Source organism: Ammospiza nelsoni, chromosome 4 (genome assembly GCF_027579445.1).
Source record: "Ammospiza nelsoni isolate bAmmNel1 chromosome 4, bAmmNel1.pri, whole genome shotgun sequence".
In the NCBI taxonomy this organism is placed as follows: Eukaryota; Metazoa; Chordata; class Aves; order Passeriformes; family Passerellidae; genus Ammospiza; species Ammospiza nelsoni.
This window is the reverse complement of record NC_080636.1, coordinates 49,487,543-49,509,688: the sequence shown is the minus strand read 5'-3', so window position 1 is coordinate 49,509,688 and position 22,146 is coordinate 49,487,543. Positions and strand designations below refer to the sequence as shown.

General features: G+C 37.6%; 1 protein-coding gene across 1 annotated transcript in view; it reads right to left on the bottom strand.

Moving 5' to 3' along the window:
- The window catches only part of INPP4B (inositol polyphosphate-4-phosphatase type II B), a 216,900-nt gene that overhangs the window by 119,559 nt on the left and 75,195 nt on the right, over nt 1–22,146 (bottom strand). Inside the window, exons 2-4 of the mRNA XM_059470523.1 lie at nt 21,096–21,305; nt 19,436–19,480; nt 586–704 (exon numbers count right to left, since the gene is read on the bottom strand). Coding sequence (XP_059326506.1) covers nt 586–704; nt 19,436–19,480; nt 21,096–21,186 — 255 coding nt within the window. The 5' untranslated portion in view covers nt 21,187–21,305. The remainder of the gene's footprint in view (nt 1–585; nt 705–19,435; nt 19,481–21,095; nt 21,306–22,146) is intronic.

The following is a 22,146-nucleotide window of genomic DNA, read 5'->3' as shown; positions in this document are numbered from 1 at the left end:
CCTCAGACAACTTTTGCTCTAACGTATGATCCCAATTACTAATTCTTTCATGTAAAGTCACAGACATTACATACACACATTTCTTTTCCAAATTATAGATCTAGGGTAATATTTTTCAAATTGCAAAAGCGTCAGCTCTTTAATGGAAAAAATAGAACAAAAAAAAAATAGGATAATGTTTTTGGGAATGGTAAAAAGGACCATGTAATACACCTATGCTTTTCTGCATTTAAAAATACTTTCCAAACTCACTATACTCTTAATTAAGTTTTATTTTGCATTGCCTTGTCCCTTCATGAGAGCAACTATTCCCTGTTTCATTCTAAACCTGTGTCTGTAGAATTGGAATATTCTCCATGCCTCCACTTGGAACAACAGAGCTTTCACGACAAGCCAAGTGAATTTCTGTTTATCCTGGTTAAATGCCAAGAACTACAGCACACTTCAGTATGCTTTACTAACTGCCAGGGTGTGCTTGTCTTACCTAACACTATGCACCAACTTGTTTTATTCCTAACTCACTTTCTAAGGAAGAAATGAGCAATCCAACAATCAGCATGTTAATTGAGTAAGAAAGACTCTCACCTCCACGATTTCAGTGCTCGAATACCGCGTCGAAATGTGCTCTGCTGGATGCACCACTGAGACCTGGATAAACGTGCTCAGCTTCCGATCACGGGTAGCAGCCACTAGATCCTTGCACGCTGGAGACAGTGCAAAATAAAAATAAAATACTCAAAAGCAAACTCTAGGAAAATGCTGTCACAGGCACAGGACAAAGCAGACCACACTCCAGCTCCAGTTTAAATCTCCAGAGACAAGTCCATTTAACAGAGGAAGTCCCTTGGAAGTAACCTACAGAAATAGGAAGTCACATGCCACAGAACTGAGCTGAGATCTCCTTTCCACTAAAAACATTTGCAGCTTCTGCAAAGCTCCCTGCCAGAGGCTCATCAGCCCCAGCCCACAAGTGTGCATGCGCATACGCTGCAATAGTAAGTAATTTTACATAAGTACTCATTTAATTTGCCCACAAAATCTCTTTTAGCAGCCTTATTGGATCTTCTCTTGTCTGACAATTTCCCCAGTTACACAACCTTTTCAAACACATTCTAAAACAGCTAATTGCTATCAGTGGTTAAGCTGGTTTATATCGTTTGTTAGTACTTGTGAACTTAAGGCTAGTTGTCAGGTATAAATCTACATACCTAAAAGCAGGCAGCAACAATCAATTTTTTTGTCAGGGACTGGTATATAAATGAGAATTGCATTCTGCCTATATTGCATCATTCTTAAAACTCATTCTTCCTCAGAGAGAAATTCTGTTCTGTTTTAATAACTCACTTTTATCCTGAACTCAGAGTCCCTTACCATGAGATCATTCTTTACACTTACACACCTTATGCCTTCAAAATGAAAGGGTAAAAGCACTGAAGAAAAAGAAGGAAGGAAGAAATAAATAAACACATCATTAGCTACTCCACAGAAGGGACACAGATTAATGAGCCATGCATTGAAGTATATATATATATATCGTACCTATATATATATCGTACCTATATATATATATATATATATACACAGGAATATACAGCAGTGAAAACCACTGTGGGATCTACCCAGTGCTTTCTGCAGGGCAATAAACTATCCTGGGCTCACAGAAGCCTGAGGCAAGCAAAGACCATGGTCCAGAGAGGGTAATTGTCGAGAAAGAGCTGAGAGTATTTTCTATGAGCCTACATTGCCTACCAGGGGCTTCCTCAAGTGCAGCTGACCTTTAACTTTCCAAAAGGTGAGTCAGATTATCCTCACAGCAAGCAAGCTTGGTCTGATGAGAAACCAATGCTAGAAAAGCTCTGATACCTACAAAAGGCTAAGTCAGCTTGTTTTACACTTTTTTTTTTTCCTTTGGGCTTGAACCTGCTGCTGGAGTAAATAACAGAAAAACCAGATGAAGCTTTTTTTACCACTCTTCTATTACAGTTAAAAGAGGCAGGGAGACAATTAAATCTAACCTTCAGAGATTAAAGGTTTTGCTTTAGCCCAAATTGCCAATGAAATCTCCTGGTATATAGTTTCAAATTGACCCCTATTATAATTTGGCAGAAAAAGTGGGATAAGCATAAAAGTTTGTGCATGGTGAAGCTTTTACAAAAGAGCTGATGTAACAGCACCAGGCACAAACAGCGAGTTGCCAGCAAGTCTTTGCTGCTAAGACTCACTGCCTTATTAAAATGACTGAATACTAGCACTACTTGACATCATCTTAAAAATTACAGTAGACTTCATGCAAAGCAGTTGTCAAAGCACAAAAGGCTCAGCAGACACCTTCTGACACTATTTGACTTTGTCCTCTCTAAAGCTGATCACGAGTAGTAGCAGATTGCTGAGATTTCCAAATAGAGCCAGTTCCCCCCACAGAACCTGATCTCATGCCACCATACAACCCTTAAATATTGCACTCTATAATCATCTTCTTAGAATGTAGCACAGTTTTAGAGGAATGGCAAGAGAGCTCATGTTCACTGCCAGAGGCTGGAACAGAGAGACAGTCCAATTTTTCACACCTACCACACAGGAAGGCTAGCCAGCTCACAATTCACTAGAATGCAACAAAAGTGAGAAAAACAAAGACACACAGAGACACCTAGGAAACACAAAATCAGACCCCCAAAAAACCTTATCAGTGTCTCTGGTAGGAGCTCTGCAGCTGAACTCTTGGAAAAAGTACTACCGCATGATGAATCGAGGCAAAACCCTCACAAATAATAGTTTGATCTAGTTGTGTCCTGTCTCAAATACATTATCTAGATGTGACTAAATCTTTTAGCTGCCAAGAGCACAGGCTTTTATGCTACTGAGAAACCATTAACAATAGAAGATTTGCACTAAGTGGTCACCACCTTGCTGCTATCTGAACATAGGAGGCAATTTATTTCCATGACAGTACTGCAATCCAGTCATTAGATTATTTTTCCGGTAAAAAGGTGGCCTAGCAGCATGATCTTGAATTTCATTGGACAGAGCTGACAGAAAAATAACTCATCTGCATATCTCCAGTAGGGAGGATCAGCATAAAGCATCAGAACTCTTCGGGAAACACTAGTGCAGAGGATAAATGAAATTAAATGAAACCTGAATCTACTTTGATGACAGTGTTATTTATCTCTACTGTGACACTGGACTAGCGTTGTTCACCTCTCTCCTTTCAGTCAGAGAGGATATTCAATAAAGTTATCCCAGTAAAGAACACAGAAGTTGCCAGTTTGAGCCACAGTACATCACTTCCCTTCAAAACAGCCCAAATTAAAAGTTTAACAAAACAAAAGGACTACTTTTAAGCTGATGCCAAAGAATTGAAGCTTGTTATATCCTGTTCACAGCCTGGCAAGCTCCACAGCCCCATGCTGCATTATCGCCCTTTGAACAATTTTACTATCAGCACCTTAGGTCTTCAAAGAAACAAAGTGGACAAAGTGAAACATTACACAGTTAGGAAAGTATGCTATATATTTAAACAAGTTTGTTAGGTATTATAGGCATGCCCCTCAAAGAGAAACTGATAAAAACACAAGCATGAAAGGCATTCTGAGGCTGTTTCCTTAACTGCAAATGTAGCACCGCAAGAGCAGGTAACAACATCAACTCACTTTCCACCATAACCTACCCCCAAGCAGACCACAGGTTATGTTATTTCTCAATGCTTCAGAATGTCTGAATTAACTCTGGAAAAATTCATCGACAAAACACAGTGAAATGAAGCACCAGCTTGTACTTACATGCCAAAAGTCTGTGAATCTACTCATTGTGACTGTTGACTCAGAGTGCAAAAGCCTGAGTCATCCATTCCCCTGGTGACCAAACCTCTGCTGAGCCTATCAGCGTACAAGGAATGTTTAAGGAAGAACTGCATTAAGAATAATTTATGCTTTAATATCAACAAAGAAAAAAAGTTAAGATAGCAGGAAGAAACAAATCCTCTACTGATATTTCACTGTTCTCTGTGCTGCACTGACACGATGGCAGTGCCCTCTGCCCTTCTGAGTGTGTGCCTACACAAAGAAGAGAAAGACTGGTTACTGTTTCCTCATGGGACCTTGGAGGATTTTTGAAAAATGTTATTTCTATATTGGAAGAGAGTACAGAGAGAAAAACTAAAAAAAAACCTATTAGTATATAACAGTAAGAAGAAAGGAAACAAACAAAACCCAAAATAGAAATAGCCTGGAAATTCACCATCTACCTTCCCTGAAACTGTAACACTTCTGACCAGGCATTTTGCACTCTCTGCTCCAAGCACAAAGCCCACTGGAGCAAAAAAGAATTAGTCTAGCAGAGAAACAGAGAGATGCAGCATCTCCCAGAAATGGAAAAGATCCAGTAGCCAGAACAAACAACACAGGCAGCGGGAATGAAAGACATTCCCAGCTCAGAGTTGTTTGGGAAATGAGCCAAGAAGGATATCAAAAATTGGGAAATGGCATTAAAACTGAATAGTTTATTTTTGCTAGTGAGGAAAATACAGTACACTGGTGAATGTCTTCTCATACTCTGGATTCACACAATGTATGTATCAGCCTATACCACAGTGTGCAAGGTAGCCCTTTCTTTAACCAGGGACAAACACCATTTCCCCACAGCTTCATTTCTTCCCATATTCCAAAGCAAAACAGATTCCAGGGGCTGGCTAGGAACAGGAATTCACAACACAGCCCTGTTGTCTCCAGGGTATGCTATTTTGTACACTGTCCAAACAACAGAAAATTAGTAGCATCTGATGGCAAGGGGCATGGGAAAAGCCTGTGCCTCACATGCACATTTATATGTGAAGGTAATGTTCAAATTTTTACTCATTCATCAACAGTGCAGAAGCATTATTATCCCAGAGCAACTTAGTTTATAAACAATAATGTACAGTCTGTCTTGATAAACTAATCAGTAAGGTGTAGCTATTCCTTAGTGGGCAAAAGGACCTGTTAGAGAAGGGAATGCCAGACTTGGCAATTTGCAATGTGGACTCCCAGAATAATTCACCATGCAAGACTAAATGGATGTGGCCACAAAAATTATAATGCCCATGCTATCACAAAATGAGAGCACAGTTACACAGCCATGCAACAGGTATGCATTAGGAGGGACACCTTTTAATTGTAGTGACCAAAATAGATGCTCAGACTCAGGTGAACTCTATAACGAAAAGAAACTCAGGGCAACAGAAAACATTGGAGCATATATACAAATAAGTAAAGATCCATTGATTTTTACCCATGGAGACATTCAAGATCACTGTTCCTGTCCCATGGGGTGAGAGGCTTCTATAAAAATAACATATCTGTTCTCCAGAACATACAGCTGGTTGCCAAAGTAACCTAGTTATATTTTCAAGGAAAGGTACATACATAAAACAATTAGTATCCTTCAGGGAGGTATGTAACAAACAGCAGGAAGAAAATTTCTACCAGTAATCCAAGGAGAAAGATGACAGGGAAGTCTTACCAAATTAATCATTAAAAATAATAATCTCTAAGACATCTCTACAAGTACAGGTTTTGGGGGAATAAACCCCCACAAGCACAAAACAATATTAACAGTACTAACCATAAATAATCTATCAGTATGCTGCCCAGAAAAACCTCAGTCATTAGCCACTTAATTTGCAGCTAAAAGAACATGATTATCTACGAGTCACTGAAGTAAGATACACATGAATGCTGCTGGGGAGAAATGCTGTACGCTGGTAAGGGATCATGCCCATGAGTGGAGATGCCAGCTGCACTCATCATCTCATTTGCAGATGAAGCGATTAATGTGGTTAGAATTACCAGGGTGCAAACCAGAGGTGATCTCTCGCAGACTAAGGTTAGAATTACCAGGGTGCAAACCAGAGGTGATCTCTTGCAGACTAAGGCCTGTGTGAGTGTGGGGGTGTATCTGCAAAGGAGGTTTGATCCCAGCCCAGGTGGTGGAGTCTCACTGCCAGACTGGTGCTTGGACTGAGAAGTTTCCTTAGCAGTGCACAGGCTTAATTTGTAACTTTTCATCCCCCACTGCCAGCAAAGGGGTTTAAATTCTTTTGACACGCTAGAACAGGCCTATTTCCTCTTTAGCTTTGCTATTTAGCCTGGACAGCCCCGTACACTTAGGGGTTTAAGCATGAGAGATGCAAGAGGCTAAGGAAACAGGCTGACTGGATCAACACAGCTCTCAGGCATCATCTCTGCACTGCAGGATGGAAGGCGTGCTTACGTGTGTTCAGCACCCATCCAGTGCTGCTCACATTTCACATTTGTTGTGCATTGATCTGCTGCCAACGTCAGACAATCGGTTCCTGCACATCCACAATCTTCCTCCAGCTTTATATACAGTTGTGGAGAACTGAGTTCCGTCATCTTCATGCTCTAGGCTTCAGCTACACAACAGCAACATGAGGAGAACTTAGAGCTTGGCTTAGAAAAGCTCCTCAAGTAATGAAACAAACTGGTTTTGATCAAAATTTTTAAACTTCTGTAATTTTTGAAAATGCATCTGAGAATACACATCTGCTTATCGCTTTCAAGTAATTGCAAAAATATTTTTTCCCAAAAAGATTTCCTTACTGAGCACATTGTGACTCTAATAGCACAGCAAGCTTTCTCAGAGATGCAGCAGACTTGTGACAGCAAGGCAGATCTCTTGCTGTTTGCTTTAGGTTATCAATTACCCTCTTTCCTTCTGTTCAAAACTATTCTTCGCAAGGCACCACTTCCTAATGATATTTAGGCTCTTATCTTCAGTTTTCTAGTGAGAGAAATTAAGAAAGAAGGGGGCAGGGGCTTGAAGCCTTACAAAAACTTGCTATACATTACTACTCCAAAATACATCCATATCAAAATAAAATTTGATACTGCAATTCCAAGGCTGCAATTTATTTTGGGGTTGTTGGTATTTCAGAACAGCACCTAAGGGTTTGAATCTTCATGGAAACAGAGCTAAATACCATTTTCTCCTTCACCTTCTCCTAATATTGTCGTATCAAGTACAAAGTAATCTTGCTGTAGTTTCTCTCACAGATTTCTAGCTATCCAAAAAAGAGAGTGGTTACAAGTTAAAGTACCAAATGAAGAATCAGAAGATCTGCAAATGGTAAGCAGAATTCCATTTTTCTGTGAACTATTACCTTCTTCATACTATAAGCTTATACTGGTAATCACTTCATCTGAAATAAGATGATGAGTGCAGCTGGCATCTCAACAAAAATCAATAAGAACCTATAACAATTTTTTTCAAATTTTATTTAAAATATATATTGTTCTGTTTGCTAACATTTTACATCTCTTTGGAAATAAAATAAATGTAAAAAAGTACATCAGCAACACCACAAGAAAATGAAAAGAAACAAAAGTGCCAAGTCTCAAAGTTTTCAGTCTGCCACATCTGTTTTTATTACAACCATACACACTGCTTCCTTTGACAGGAGCATTTTTTCACTGCCATACCAGTTGTCAGGTGTAGTATTACATGGGCTTGATCCTCAGCCTGAAGTATTGACTGACTGCAGAGACAGAATTCTTTTCTAACATGTAAAGAAAATTCAGCTGTTGCTTAGCCTGGCTCCAAACCCACGTCATCATATGCATCTTCACAAGATATTTCACACTTGATGGGGAAAGCAGCTCCCCTCACAAAACATAAGTACACCTAAGACATGCTGCAGGCTTAGATGCTGCATTAAGCACTCTGTGTAAAACTCTCTGGAGACAGCTCTGGAATTAATTGTCAGCAAATTGATGTGTGGCCACAGCCCTGATACCTATGAGACTCTGCTGGTTAATAAAACTATTAATTCCTTCTTTAAGTAAAAATGCTACATATTAAAGGTAGTCAAATGAAGGTGCCGGGACATGAAGCAGTAGGGAGCTATATTAACAACAGTAACTCACAAAATAAAAGACACACAATAATAAAAGCAAACTATAGGTCTACTGTCTTACTGAACAGCCTTAGAATTCATCTGTGTGAGAAGAGCTGTGTTCCTTCCTTTCACTGTGCCAAGTAAGGGGACAAGAAAGTCATGTAGTTTCAAATTCATAAGATTCAAACAAAACCCCCAAAAATAAAATAATTAAAAACCCCCACCAAAACCACCTCCTTAACATACCCTGAGGGAAGACAGCAAGAATGTTTGAGCCCTGTAGTATTCTCCATGTGTAGTGCTCAAAAGAGGTAAAATATGGCCTTTAAAAAAAAGTAGGTAGCCTATTATTTACCTGTATGTTTGTAATTTTTTTTTTTTTCATTTTAACCCCCCACTCTGCTGGATTGCTAAATGTCAGGCTGATTCACAGCTGTTCTCATTGCATAGTGTCTGATGTTGAAAATGACCAGTGAGATAGCCTAAAAAGATGATCTTCTACAGAAAACACAATGCAAACCACTGACTAATCTCTCCAGTATGCCAGAGGTGACCTTTCAGCAAAACAAAACCCACACATCTCAAAGGAAAGGAGACTAAAATGTACTTCAAAGACAAGGCAAAGAAGAATAAGACACACTTTTAATCAAAGGAGAAAATAGATTTCTGCAATCCGGAATAATCACTTTTAGTCCAGTAATGATTAAATTTGCTGGTAGGAAAATGCTTGATAAATGTTAAATAATCTGCATTCAAGCTGTAGTTAAAAGGAGATGTTCCAACATAAGGAAGACTCGCTTGAAAAGACAGAAATTCTGGATTAATACCTAAATTAGAAGTCCAAATAAAAGACAATGATTAACTCCTCAGAGGATTTTGAAGCAGTCATTCTGACCAATAATTCAGATTGCTTTAGTACCGCAACATAACAAAGTAGAACTTCACAAGCAATTTTATAAAATGTAATATGGGTTTTTTTCCCATAAATGACAGAGTCCAGAAATAATAAGACCTCAGAGGTCAAGGATCATGTCAGAGGATGAGCTTCAAGGAATCCATCTCCCACGAACATCCTGCATTTGTTTACTTGTGTATTTTGGAGGAATAACCTTTACTCCTGAACTTCTCCAAAAAATGTACCTCAGCCATGAAAACTCTGGTGGTACAGACCAACACCCTTCTAAAAATACAGGGTAAAAAACACCATAGTGACTGTAGCTGTTGTCATTGCCTAGATGTTATTTCAAAGTAACATTTTTAAATGCAAATATATTTCTATGCGTAGCTTCTTCAATATCAAAACCAAGATCATTTCCTCCCCAAGACACTGGCTCATAATTATTACTCTAAATTTTCAACTCTGCCGTTTGCATTTTGAAGATTTTAAAGGGGAGACATTCATGATTTTTACAAAGGAGTAAGACCCAAAACAGAAAATTTAATCCTTGTACTATAAATACACTCTAATTTCCAGCAGAAGTTTCTTCAAGGGTGAACAATGGCTATTTACATGCAACAGTAATATATTTGAAACTGCCTTGATTTTGATATGCTGACACATGTAAAGACATAGCCGACTTCTTCAGAGATAAAATTTTAAATTATTTTCACTCATTTGTACAAAGAAATAATATTTTAGGATTAAGAGGACACAAAAAATGATAAAAACAACAACAATCACCCAAAACCAACAACAACCAAAAAAAACCCCAAAAACTTTTATTTGCCTCTTCAGAGATACCCCTTGGTAGATTACAGATCTGAATCTTGAATTACCTACGTATTGCAGCTCCTCATCTCAAAGCTGAGAACAGTGCTAGTCCACTTCAGTTTTTAAAGCAGATAATTCACAATCCTACAAAAAATCCTCAGCTTCTCAGGTATGAGGAATTCTCATCTTTAAGAAATGCTAAGACCAAATTCTTCTTAACTCATCACAATGAAATTCGACACACCTTCAGTCTCTCAGAAATCAATCTTAAAAGCAAGAGAATTCCAGATTGAAGTTTTAGCTTGTTTTGAACATTGGAACAAGACTGAAGTAAATTTTTAAAATGCTTCTTTATAACACAGCAGTTTTATATTCCACATAACAGGCAAAAACCACTCTGAAAATATGGCTGATAATAATAATTAAAGTGTCCATAACTGGACTATTAAAATAATAAAAATTATTTGCCACAGCAGGTAAGGGTGAAACAATGAAGAAAAGCATTCTTAAGCATTTTGTTTGTTTTCAGCAAAGCACCTCAGGTCAGTCTGCCAGTCATGCTGCATCGCCTGCTGGGTGGGATTTTGTGCTGCTGCTGCATTTAGGAGAATTTCAGCTTTCTCAGGGCCTGCAGAAGAACCTGATTCTTGAGTCAAATCTCACCACAGACCATGCATTTCAAAATTTCCAAAAATAAGTACATTTATAACTAATGTGTTCAAAAGGAGCAGATTACTTTAGTCTTCTATTAATTCAATGTTTTTCTATTTATGTAACTTCTGTTTCCACATATGCGGATTAAAAACAAGTCCACTGGGAAATGTCTTACAACATGAAAGTATTACCACAATTATTTGTACAGGCACATTCAGAGATGTATTTAACAACTGCCACTTGAAACACAAAGGTTCAGCTAATGCAGCACAGAGTGAAAAACGTCAAGAGCTATCATGCTTTGAGTTATTACAAATGTTTTCAGTTAATATATTATTGGCCTAACAACAGGGAGCTGTTCCATTTCTGTTTAGTCATTACCATTCTGCACAAGAAGCACCAACTCCATGACTACTATAACCTCTAAATAATTTGCTTGCTTTTTGTCTTCCAAATAATCTCTACCCTTTTGCAATTATGAGGTGATTATACCTTCACAGAGAAAGACACAAGGAAAGAGACAGAAGGAATTCCCTAGGTAATTTTTCATTAAGTGCTCTACAGTCTGGGCTAAAGGCTAGAAAAGATCAACTGCAAAAAGTGACAGTAAAAAAAGTTGAAAAGTTCGCTAACAGAACAGCTGCAAACCACAAAAAGCTGCAAGCAAATACACAAGAGAGAGGGAGACTTGAGAGTCTGTTGTATCCACTCAAAGCTGTCTCACCTTGACTGCAAAAGAAGGGAGATTTTCATGTCAGCAGGCACAGAGGGCACAAAAGACAATCGTAATTTGGTATTTTATGTATGTATTTTTACATTCCAGTACCACTGAACTCGGGTTGCTGTCCATGATCGCTCCAGAACTGAGGTCCACCCCATTGGAAAAAGGGCACTAATCACTTAATAGCCATCAGCAGTTTATTTTGTCTTTGATGCAAATTCTTTTCTTTGCAGAGTTTAAAATCAGGGTAAAACTCCATTTCAATTTTATTCCTGCAAAAACCACTTTGGCAAATACAAGTTTACTATATATTTTTTTCTTCAAGCTTTCATTTTGCGAATATTCCATGAATAACTGTTCCTTGAAAGAATACACAACAAAGATTTTGCACATATACAAAAATTCATAAAAATGAGCACCAGTAACATATTATCCAGGCCAAGAGCATCCACAAAACTATTTTAACAATTGCTGACTCTATCTAGTCCTGACTCTTTTTGCCCAAAAAGAAAGGCTATTCAGGCTGCTCTTAAACCCTTCATGATGTCTTCAGCGTGCCCCACATAACGGTTTAATTATGATGCAAGGTGACATTCCCTAGAACAGCTTGAGTCCACATAGCGAGCAAACATTTTAAATGGTCAAATTTCAACATAACTGTGAGTGATTATTTAGAGAACTTGAGAACTTTTTAGATCACAAGCTAGGTACCAACAACAGTAAGGACCAACAGACACCTTACTGTCCATACACAGTACAGAATGTTGGAGGAGTTCACATCAAACCAGTCACTACCAGCTGTAAGAAGCCACCAAACTCTTTCTGGAAAGTTACATGACAAATTCCAGGCACAGAGATTCTGGAATCAGCCTCAAGTTTAACAAGTCCAACCCCCCTGTCCAAGCAGGGTCAACCACAGCAGGCTGCATCCACTTGGGTGTTACAACATCCAAGGACAAAGACTTCAGAACCTCCTCCAAGCACTGCACCAGTGGCTGACCACCCTCACAGTAAAAAAAAATCCCAACTATCCCTGTCCAGTAATTCCAAATAAAAATTATTTTTCATTCATGCCTAGGAAAAAAATCCCAGGACTGTGAGGCCCAATTAGGCAGCAGCAGAGAAAACGAAGATGTCAGGCACTGAAGCACACAACCAGGGATACCAAAAACGGCTCTTCAGCAAACTTAGTGGTACACACAATTTCTTTTCTAAGTAGATATAAAATTTAATACTTTAATGCCACTACACTTTGCATTTTGATGAAAAAAGCACTGTTTCTAGAAGAAACAGTGTAGTTTTAAAAGATTTATGAAGGTGCGGAGAAGACCAAGGTCTATTGCTGAAAACATGCAAACACTGCATATCTTTTAAGCTTCCCTGACAACAGCACAGTTAAGGAGTTAGGACAAAAATAATCTCTTGCATTCTGAAGAGTTAAAATGTCAGCTTCCTGAGAGGCACAGAAAGGGTAGTAGGCAGCAGCAGGGCCAGGACTGCCATCCAAATCACAGTTGTGATGGGTAAGGAAGTCTTACAGATCTCTCCCTAACAAAGGAACACCTCATCCTTGTTTGTCTCTCTGAGTACAAATATCTCAATAAGGACCAATACAATATTCTCAATAAGGATCTAATAAATGATGCACACACATTTGTGTACGCACAAACAGCAAGTCAAATGTCCTGCTGAGATCTACCACACCCACGTGGGAGCCATCCTAGGGAATTTCTGAAGAGCCTCATTTGGGAAAATCAGGTTCAAACATTCAACTGGAGAGAGCAATAGACTGGCACGGCAAATAGGAGAAAGTATGCACAGTAGGAGGAATATTTTCGGGCAAAAGCAGGAAGAGAAAAATAATGATGAAAAAACAGCAGCAGCATGTGCCAAAAATAGCTTCTCTCTCATGCAATGATCTTTAATCCTATTTTCCTATGAACTAGTTTAAAAATACGCTTTTTCCATTTCATCAGAATAATTGAAAAATTAATGTCACATTCTCCAGAACGCCTAATAATTCAGAAGTCAAGCACAATGCTTGTGAAAATACTAAAGGACAAATTAAGGTACCCACTAGTTCTTTTTTGATGTTTTTTTAATACCTAAGTGAGAAAAAATTGAGAAATCTCAATTCTGAGAGAATTGCATTAAATCTCTACCTATATCTATAAATTCTTTAGTAATTTTGGAACCCTTTTCCATATATAGCTTTGAATCAGCCTTACAAATTACCATTATATTACTGATAGCTATGAAAGTTTTACATCAGAAACCAGAAATAGTTCAGGCAAAGCAGCATGGAATGAGGTGGATGAACCCATGCTAAGACTGAGCTCTTGTCATTAATCTGTTTCTAGCACTCTGCCTCACTGGGATACTTAACTGGAACCCCTCTCCACAGAAAACATAACTATTTCCAGCACAGACACAGCTTTGCCTCTGAAATTCTGGAAAAAAAGGAATTTTGCAAGCATGAGACAGCAATTGCAAAGTCTATAAGAAAAACATGCCATAGACACCAAAGCAGCATTTTCAATATCAAGAAAAAGACCTGATTTTACTAAGAAGTCTACCAATTTTATTTATTTAAGGTTTGAAAAAGAAATGTCCTGCCTAGTCTTATCCTTCTTTTTTTTCCATGGACTTATAAATGCAGCAGTTTTATAAGTGACAAGATTTCAGCATTTGTACATTTCTGACAGAATTTAATCCTATTATCTGCTGCATCACTCAAGAGCTAAGATGATAAACCCCTGTCTCTCAGAATGGCTAAATTCCAAAAAACCCTTTCAACTGTTAAACAGCTTTTAAAATTCAGGCATGTACAAACTCCTCTCTAAACAGATTAGCCACAGCTATTCAAAATTTATCTCTAGATAAGTGTTTATATCAAAACATGTGAAAGTCATTGTGAGAATCTTTAGGCTATTAGATTTATAAGCTTCCCTTAGTCACAGCCCTTATTTATACATATTTATATTTACAAGGTCATCAACCACTTTCTCCCAGTAGTTCAAACACTTTTTTTTTTTTTTCACAAAAGCTTCTGGAAACAGAAAATACTCCAATGCCATGGAGCAGAATGGAAGAAAACTGCCTGAAACTCAGTTTGCACCTGGGTTTAATATTGATACTCAAAACACCCTCATGTTTCTTACTACTTACATCAGCAGATTGCTGTAAATCCATCACACTGAAATATACTCAGACAGTAATGATTTGCTCCCTCATGCTGGCTCATCCTCTGCTCTGACCCTGCATTTAACGAGCCCACCACAGGGACTAACTGCTACACAGCACCTTGTAATGTGGAATTTTAACCTCTAACACCTACACAGAAATTGAATTTACACAAGTCAAAGCTGGTTAATGAAAATCATTAAGTATCAATGGATGCTGACAAGTTGGAAATATTTCTGCGACTACTTCTATTAGGAATTGCTGCTTACTGACTCAGAAACAAAGTAGACAACAAAAATGAGTAATGCTACACAAGATGTAATGGGTTTTCAGCAACAAAAAAAATTCATATTTATGGACTACACAGAATAGCTATATATATACATATAACTCTCTATACAGATAATTTCATTAAGAACTCTAACTGTAAAGTATATATTATTATAAAAAGAATTTCAGTTTCTCTTAATATGCAAAAAGCACAGAGAGCACTAACTGTTCACATATCTTCCCAAGTTTCATGTTTGGAACTTTTGAGTCCTTGCATAGTAAGCCCTACAATTAGTACAGATTAATATTTAAGGGCTGTGACAGCATCCTGCTTCTCTAGCTGCAGTGCAAATGAAGACAATCCCTGCCCTAAAAGGGGCTGAAGGATAGATTTCTAGAATTACAGTGCCTACAGGTACAAATTTTAAAATTCACTAAAATTTAAAAAGTTACTAAGAAGAAATTGCATTTAAGGCATCTTATGCTGCAAAAGTCTCAAAGCAGCCAGAAGTCAAACCAGTAGCTCCCAGAGGAAAACAAGAGCATTCTTTCCAATCATGTGATAGCTTTTCTACATCCTGAATCTTTTATGATGAGTTTAAATTGCCTTTTCTTTACTATTTGTTATTGTGATGTAACAGTACCTAAGATACATCAGTAAAACTAAGAGGGGGAAAAAACAAACCTGACTAGCTGGTTTGGTGAAGACAGAATTTGTGTGGGACCAGAACAAACTCAAGCAAAATTCAGGAAACTGTTACAACAAAAAGAGCAAAATGAACAAATAAAATTAAAAACTCACAAACCCCGCCTTTATTTTATATTATTGCTGCTATTGTTTCTAACATGGCAAACACAACTTTTTTTGAGGGAGAAATATCCCTGAGCAATATGTGACACTGAGTTTGATTCACAGGGAGATGATCACTTTTTAGATTTACTCAAAAGCGCGATGACAACTTTTTTTACAATTTTATTTGGCCAACACAACAAAGCATCATTTATTCACCAACTCATAACTTGATGAAGCAGAAGGATAACCAAATGGGCAAATTCTACTGGGATCAAGACTGGCTTCAAGTTTGTGGTAAGGATAAAACCAGTATTTCTGCTTATCATTCTTCCAGGAACAGCTGCTGCTGAAAAAGCTCCAGATTATGTTTCAGAATTGGAAAAATCATTTAGTCATGCTCTTTGAGCAGCATCAATATACGATTTATTTTCAGTGGGCAGAGTTAAATCTGCTTCAAGACCTTTTCCAAAGGGATGGCATCACAATATCACTTGGGGAAAAATACCATCGTGGAGAATAAAAACTTCAGCATTTACAGGTAGACTGCTTTTGTATCAATTTGGTGAAAAGAATAAGCAAATCACCTAGAAATTTTTAATTTTAATTCTTTCAAACACTTGCTCAAGTTTTCTGCGATTTGTGCACTATTTAGTGAGATTTTGTAAAAACATAGTCATAAGATTTACATTACTCTACACTTTGAAAAGTACCTAGAGGTCATTCAACAATAGAACAGTCCATCAAAATTCATGGATCTAATATATTTGCAAAAAAAAAAAAAGTTTGGAAATGTGTTGGAAATGGTTACTGAGAGAGTAACTAACAAACTTATTTCCTCTTTTCCTCTGATTTATTTCTCCCTATTAACACCATGTTCATTACCTAGTTTCTGTTTGAGCACCTTGACCACTAACTATACATTCTACCCTGTTCCCTCATTTTCCTGATTGTTGCAATTTTCTTGTGCTGCTTTGCCAGTTCACTATCAAATACCCTTACAAAAGCACCAGCTCTTGAAAACTTCACAATAGTGTTCAAAATGCACAATATAATTTATCTCCCATAACTATAACCTTGTACATCAGCTGGGCTCACATACTTCACATTGATGTAGCACAGCCACTTTGAAGTCAGGAATCCACAACATATTTATTTAGATCTGGGACTCAAGGGCTGGGATATTTTGGACAAGCAACCAAGAAGAGCAGTTTCAAAATAAACATACATGTAAGATCTAAAACCGCACACTTCAAAGTCATGGGAAAGATTTTTATCAGTTTCACTGGTTTGTTATTCAGGCCCAGTATCTGGGTTCATTCCTTTTGCCCTGCTCCTCCTCTCTACTCATCACCCTGCATAGGCTTTCACATCCTCCTCCCAATGCTTCATGGAACTGCATACAGAACACAGGTTTATTCTTTGCTTTAACCTCAGGGAAAAAGAAAAAAGACAGCACTTTATTGCACTTTCAAATAAAATAAGAGAAGGCAATATTTAGACATTATATGAAAGGAATGCTTTCCAGAGTATTATGGACATAGGATGTTGCAAGGTAACTACCATAACAAAATACAAAACTCTAGGAAGAATTTTAATATCACTATTTCAAGATTCAGTTATCAGAACTTCCAACACTGAACAGCAGCACTTAGTTATAATGTCCCCAAATAAAACTCATGTATTTGGCAGCACTCAAATATCATTTAAAAGCTATACGTTGTTTTAGTTACTGGAGTTCCACTTCTGAATGTTATTTGTTGACCAACAAGTGACAAGAGACTTAAACTACAATTATGTTACAATTTTTTTAATGTATTTAAACACATTTGTATTTCAAATGCTAGAAGCAAATGTCTATTTGCATATATACATGTAAGGATGCTACTTAACTAATGCAATAATATTGATTACATAACAAATACGAATATGAACAATATGACAGTGCTGGTGACCGGGGCTGCTGGAGCTGGGAAGTGTTGGCATGGGAATGCTGATATTCCAGTCAGAAGGATAACTGCTAAGAATTTCATTGACTGTTCAGTCACTGAAGGTGGATTCCCCTAATGCAAATGTGTTATGCTTAAATATTTACTACTACTTAAGGTTCAAGACACTAAGAATCACCTTTATACAATTGCCTGTGTTGCCAAATATTCCTGACTTAGGACTCTGGACAGGACTATCAGCCAAAATCAAGAGGTTTATGCTGCTACTCCTAATTGTTACCTGAGCAGCAGCAGGATCCAGTGTATAAAATCACAAGTCAATCAATATTGCTGCAGAACAAACCACAGAACATAAATGCCAACTAGGAACAGCCCAATGCAAAACACAAACACTGACACTGAGTGAACAGAGATCCATCCAGCACAAGCCCAAACAACTCTGAAAAGCCCAAACAACTCTTTACTTTGTTTTTACACTTCTGCCTGCTGGAGCACATTTATCACTGAAAGCAACTTTTCCTGAAGCACTGCTCATCTAATTTGCAGTCAGTGCCTGTAGCACCTTCCTCCCTCTCCCACCCTACACCTGAGTCATTGTGAGAGTTTGTTATTGCTGGAATGCTGCAATTACTGGCTCTGCCCAAATACTACAGTCACATCACCTATAAAATGTAAATAGAAATGCACAGAAAAGTTAAACCTGCTCTTAATGATTAAATAACATGGTGATTTCCCACCAACAGAATGAGGCCTTTGTTCCATGCAACATTCAACAATTTCTGCAGAAATAGTCCATACAGAAAAAACCCCATAACCTACTCGACAAAATTTTTTGCAATGCCATAACTACCTAATTTTTAAAAGACATAGAGATAAAAAATACACAGATAAAATGTAAGGTATTCTAAAAATAGCTGTATCAAATAGAACTGTGTCTGCCTCAAAGGGCACAGTTTTAAGGTGTCAGCTTTCCAACCAGTGTAGCTGCAGCAGCACACAAGCTGAGTGTAACCCAGTTCCAAGGACAAGGCCAGGAAAGAAGCCCCCAAAATGCAAGGAGCAAAAACAGAACCACAGGAGCCACATCACTCATGTTTGCTGTGTTTGGAGTTTCTGAAGGACATTTGTTTGTAGACTATTTAAATTCTCCAAATAGAGCAGTCTAATTCATACTTATATAATATTCTGCTCACAGTTATCTGTATTTCCCTCTCCCTCTTACACTTAAACGTTTTTTGCAACAGATGCCATAAAAGTTTTTATACCAGAGTGAATTTTAACAGATACTGAATAACACTGAGTAAAAGTCTCTTAGTGTACTGCTACACAACATCAGAGATATATTCACAGGTCATATGGATGTAAACATTGTAACAAATTTGACAAGTTTTAGTTCAGAAAGCACGTAGATTCAAATATTTGAAAAGTCACTATTTGTGACTGTGTTCTTTTCCCATACGCAGGAGCGGGGAGTAATCACAGGATCATTTCAGTTGGCAAAGACCCCAAAGAGAGTGGAGCCACTAACCAATGTTCTTATTTCCCACACAGAATTTCTGTGTTAACTGCTTCTACAGCAAATAATTATTTCACTTACTATTTCAAAGGCTTCAAAGCTTTTGCACTGAAAGAATAGCGAAAAGTAGCCAAGCTTGCTTTGCACAGTTTGAGCTGACATATTGTGCTCCTTGGTCTTGTATTACAAATATACCATTATTCAATCTGAATTATTCTGTACTTCTAAATGGAATGGGAAGCTTGAGCTGATAGAATCCATCCCAAAACAATTCTGCTACATGCTATAACAATATATAATTTTCATATACTAATTTTTAAGTACACTAAGTATTACTAAGTATAAAATGGCAAAGTCAGGTAAATATTTACATTGCCTCCACACTACCAAATAACATCACATTTAGATTAAAGTTTGTTCTAAAGCAACAGTCCTTTTATCTGGATATGGTTTCAAAAACTTCAAATTAAATGTCTTTTTCCAAATAAGTAGTAAACTACATTCACAAAGCTGTTGGGCAGATTTTCACCCTGGTAGAGCAGCACAGCACTCGAAAATTCAATAAACCTTTAGCCATTCCAACCAATTAAGAAACTAAAATCAGTGTTTAAAAAGGCACACACAGGCACTTCTCCCATCTAGACCTTCAATTTTTTAAAAAGGTCACATCTACACTGTATAGCACTATATACATAAAAACTTTTCACACACAGGCCATTATAATTTCAAAAATTCAAAATTGTATCTTACCAAGACTGAACTCCAGCTTTGGCTCATTTGCAATTCTCTGAATACCTTAAAAGGTCAAGAAAAAAAATATTAGAGATAAAAGGCAAGACATGGAAATCAAATTAATGCACAGCAAAACGTTGACATGCCTATAACTACTGCCATTGCCACTGAAGTAACATTCTATGTTAGAAACTCATGGTCAAAGCAAACTTGGATTAAATACCTGCCTGAAAAAAGGCTACTTTTGAAGAAGACTTCCTTCTTAATGGAAACTTGCTGCTGCTGGGAAAGGAAACTAGGGTAAAAAAACAGGTTTTCATGGCTGTGTTACTTGTAAGATTTCCAGTCACAGTGACTGACTATATATGAGTTGGGAAAATATTAAGTCTCATAAGAAATTTTTAAGTAGGTATGTCATCACATTAAATCAAACTCCATGTTTAGTGAAAGTAGGTAGATCAGGTTAATAGAGTAAAATATAAACACATTATTGATCCACAAATTGTATAGCAATGAGCCCAACTTCTTTTGTTGGAGAATAAACACATTAATTCCTCTTCTTACAAAACTGGGACAGTAACAGTTTAATCCATTGTGGAATTATGTTCTATTGCAAAGGGCAATATTTTCTTATGCTAAAATAAAGGAGTGAATCACAGAGATGCAACAAGAGAAAAGTAGGAAGCGAGGAGGGATAGGTGAATAACACTTTGGTGTTTACCTGATGCACAAACTAATTGGATCACAACTAGTTTCAATTAACTTGTACAAGTTAAACTCTCTTTTTGACATTTTGTATTCTCTAGTAAGCAGTATTCATTATTGGTCAGTATTGAAGAAATTGGTCTGATGGGAAGGATTATAGTTGGTATATGAACTGGAGTAAGATTTTTGTTTAAAAAAAATTGTAAAACCTACAAACAAAAAAAATCACCCCAAAATTATAGCTATGTCTGCTCCATAAAAACATTATGCTGCTAAGTCTAGAGTCACACTGTTCTCATTAGTGTAGCTATTCATTCACATCTGTGCGAGGGAAATTACAGCTGCAGAGCTTAGATAGGTCAAAAAGAAAAAAAAAGGGGGGGGGTTTTGTTGTTTTTTTTTTTTTTTTAATGGAGCTTTAATAAATTTGAGTTGAACTCTGCCATAGTGGCCTGAAACACCTTCATGAATGCTGGCCACAGCATTAAGTGACTGGGCAACTGACATACAGCCTTCTGACTGCAGTGCACCACCAAATACAACTCAACATACAGGCACTTGCATTCAAATCCCCAGACTGCTTTTCCATCACATAGAACAGACCTGTGATAGTAGTTCAAGTATCACTAAAGATTTGTACATTCATCAACATTATCAGACTATATTTTAAACAGTAATCCATGTAGGACATAAAAGAGGAAAAAATGCTTTAATTCTTATAAAAGAAAATAGGTTAGAGAGAACAACTCAAACACAGAAATCCCACATTTGTTCCCCTGAAGGTTATGTGCATAAACCAAAACATATTGGGGAAAAAATGTAAAGACAATTTTCATCAGTTTATTTCCTCTAAACTGCACTCTGACAGGCAAGAAGTTGAACAGCATTTCATACCCTGCTTGTGACACTATCTGAACTGCCACAGAGACTGGGCCACTTTTATTGTACCATTCATTAAAATACATGCACTTACTGGTAAACTGGGGCTCTCCTAGACTGTCTAACTGGGATGAAGGGAAAAACTGTCGTGCTTCATCTGATGGTCTCTCCTCTTTGATTTCCATGACCAGCCTCCGGAGCTGCTGAATTTTATTCCGCCAATCTTCCGAGTTCACCTCTCCCAGTGCCACAGCACAAGATTCAGAGCCCAGCTTTGATGCAGCCTCGAGGCAAAGGTCCGGTTCTGCACTCAGAAAGCACAAAAGCAGCTCTTAGGGACTGTGCCTGGAAAGAGGGTGATGGAAATACTGATTTCACAAACAATCAAAACCACTACATACACACGTGCATTCACGGTCACAGAACTATGCAGCCCCATCTACCCTCTGGGGTCAAATCCCAGCTCCTTCAGAACTGGTGCAGTGCTAAGCATATTCACAGAGTAGTTCCAGGATTAGTTAACTGATGGCTAAATTAGGCAGCAGAATCAAACCAAAATGGGAAATCCTTTTCCAGCAGCAGCCTACCAGGCAGCTCTCTGAGCTGCTAATTTGACAAAGAATTTGATTTAGGGCAGCAGACACAGTTCTGTCAGAGAGTGGGATTCACCAGAATTAATGTGTCCATCATCTCTTCTAATAAAGATCTCCATTATGCTCAGCCTCTCATTCATCCTTGCCAGAATACAATCAGGAACACATGCAGATAATTTAGCATGACATAACTCCCCTGTGAAGACTCAACAGGTTATATGTGGGAGTTTCACCATTATCCATGTGTCATTTGCTGTTCTGCCTGGAATCTAATTGTTTAATGATCAAATTTTCTGAGAACAAAAGAAGGGGGGGAGGATGCTGAAGCTCCCAAGGAATCCAGGTAAGTAGCAAGGGCTGCTCATTTGATTAAGATTAGAGCAGGAAGAAAAAACACCTTGAAGACATTTAAAATTCTGTAGAATAGACAGCTTCACAGAGCCACAAATTCAATGTGGCATTTAGGGCTACACACACTGAGAAGAGCAAACTGGGAAAGAAAGAAAATCAATTTTTTTTTTTAAAGAAGTTACTAACTAATTTAGAAACAAA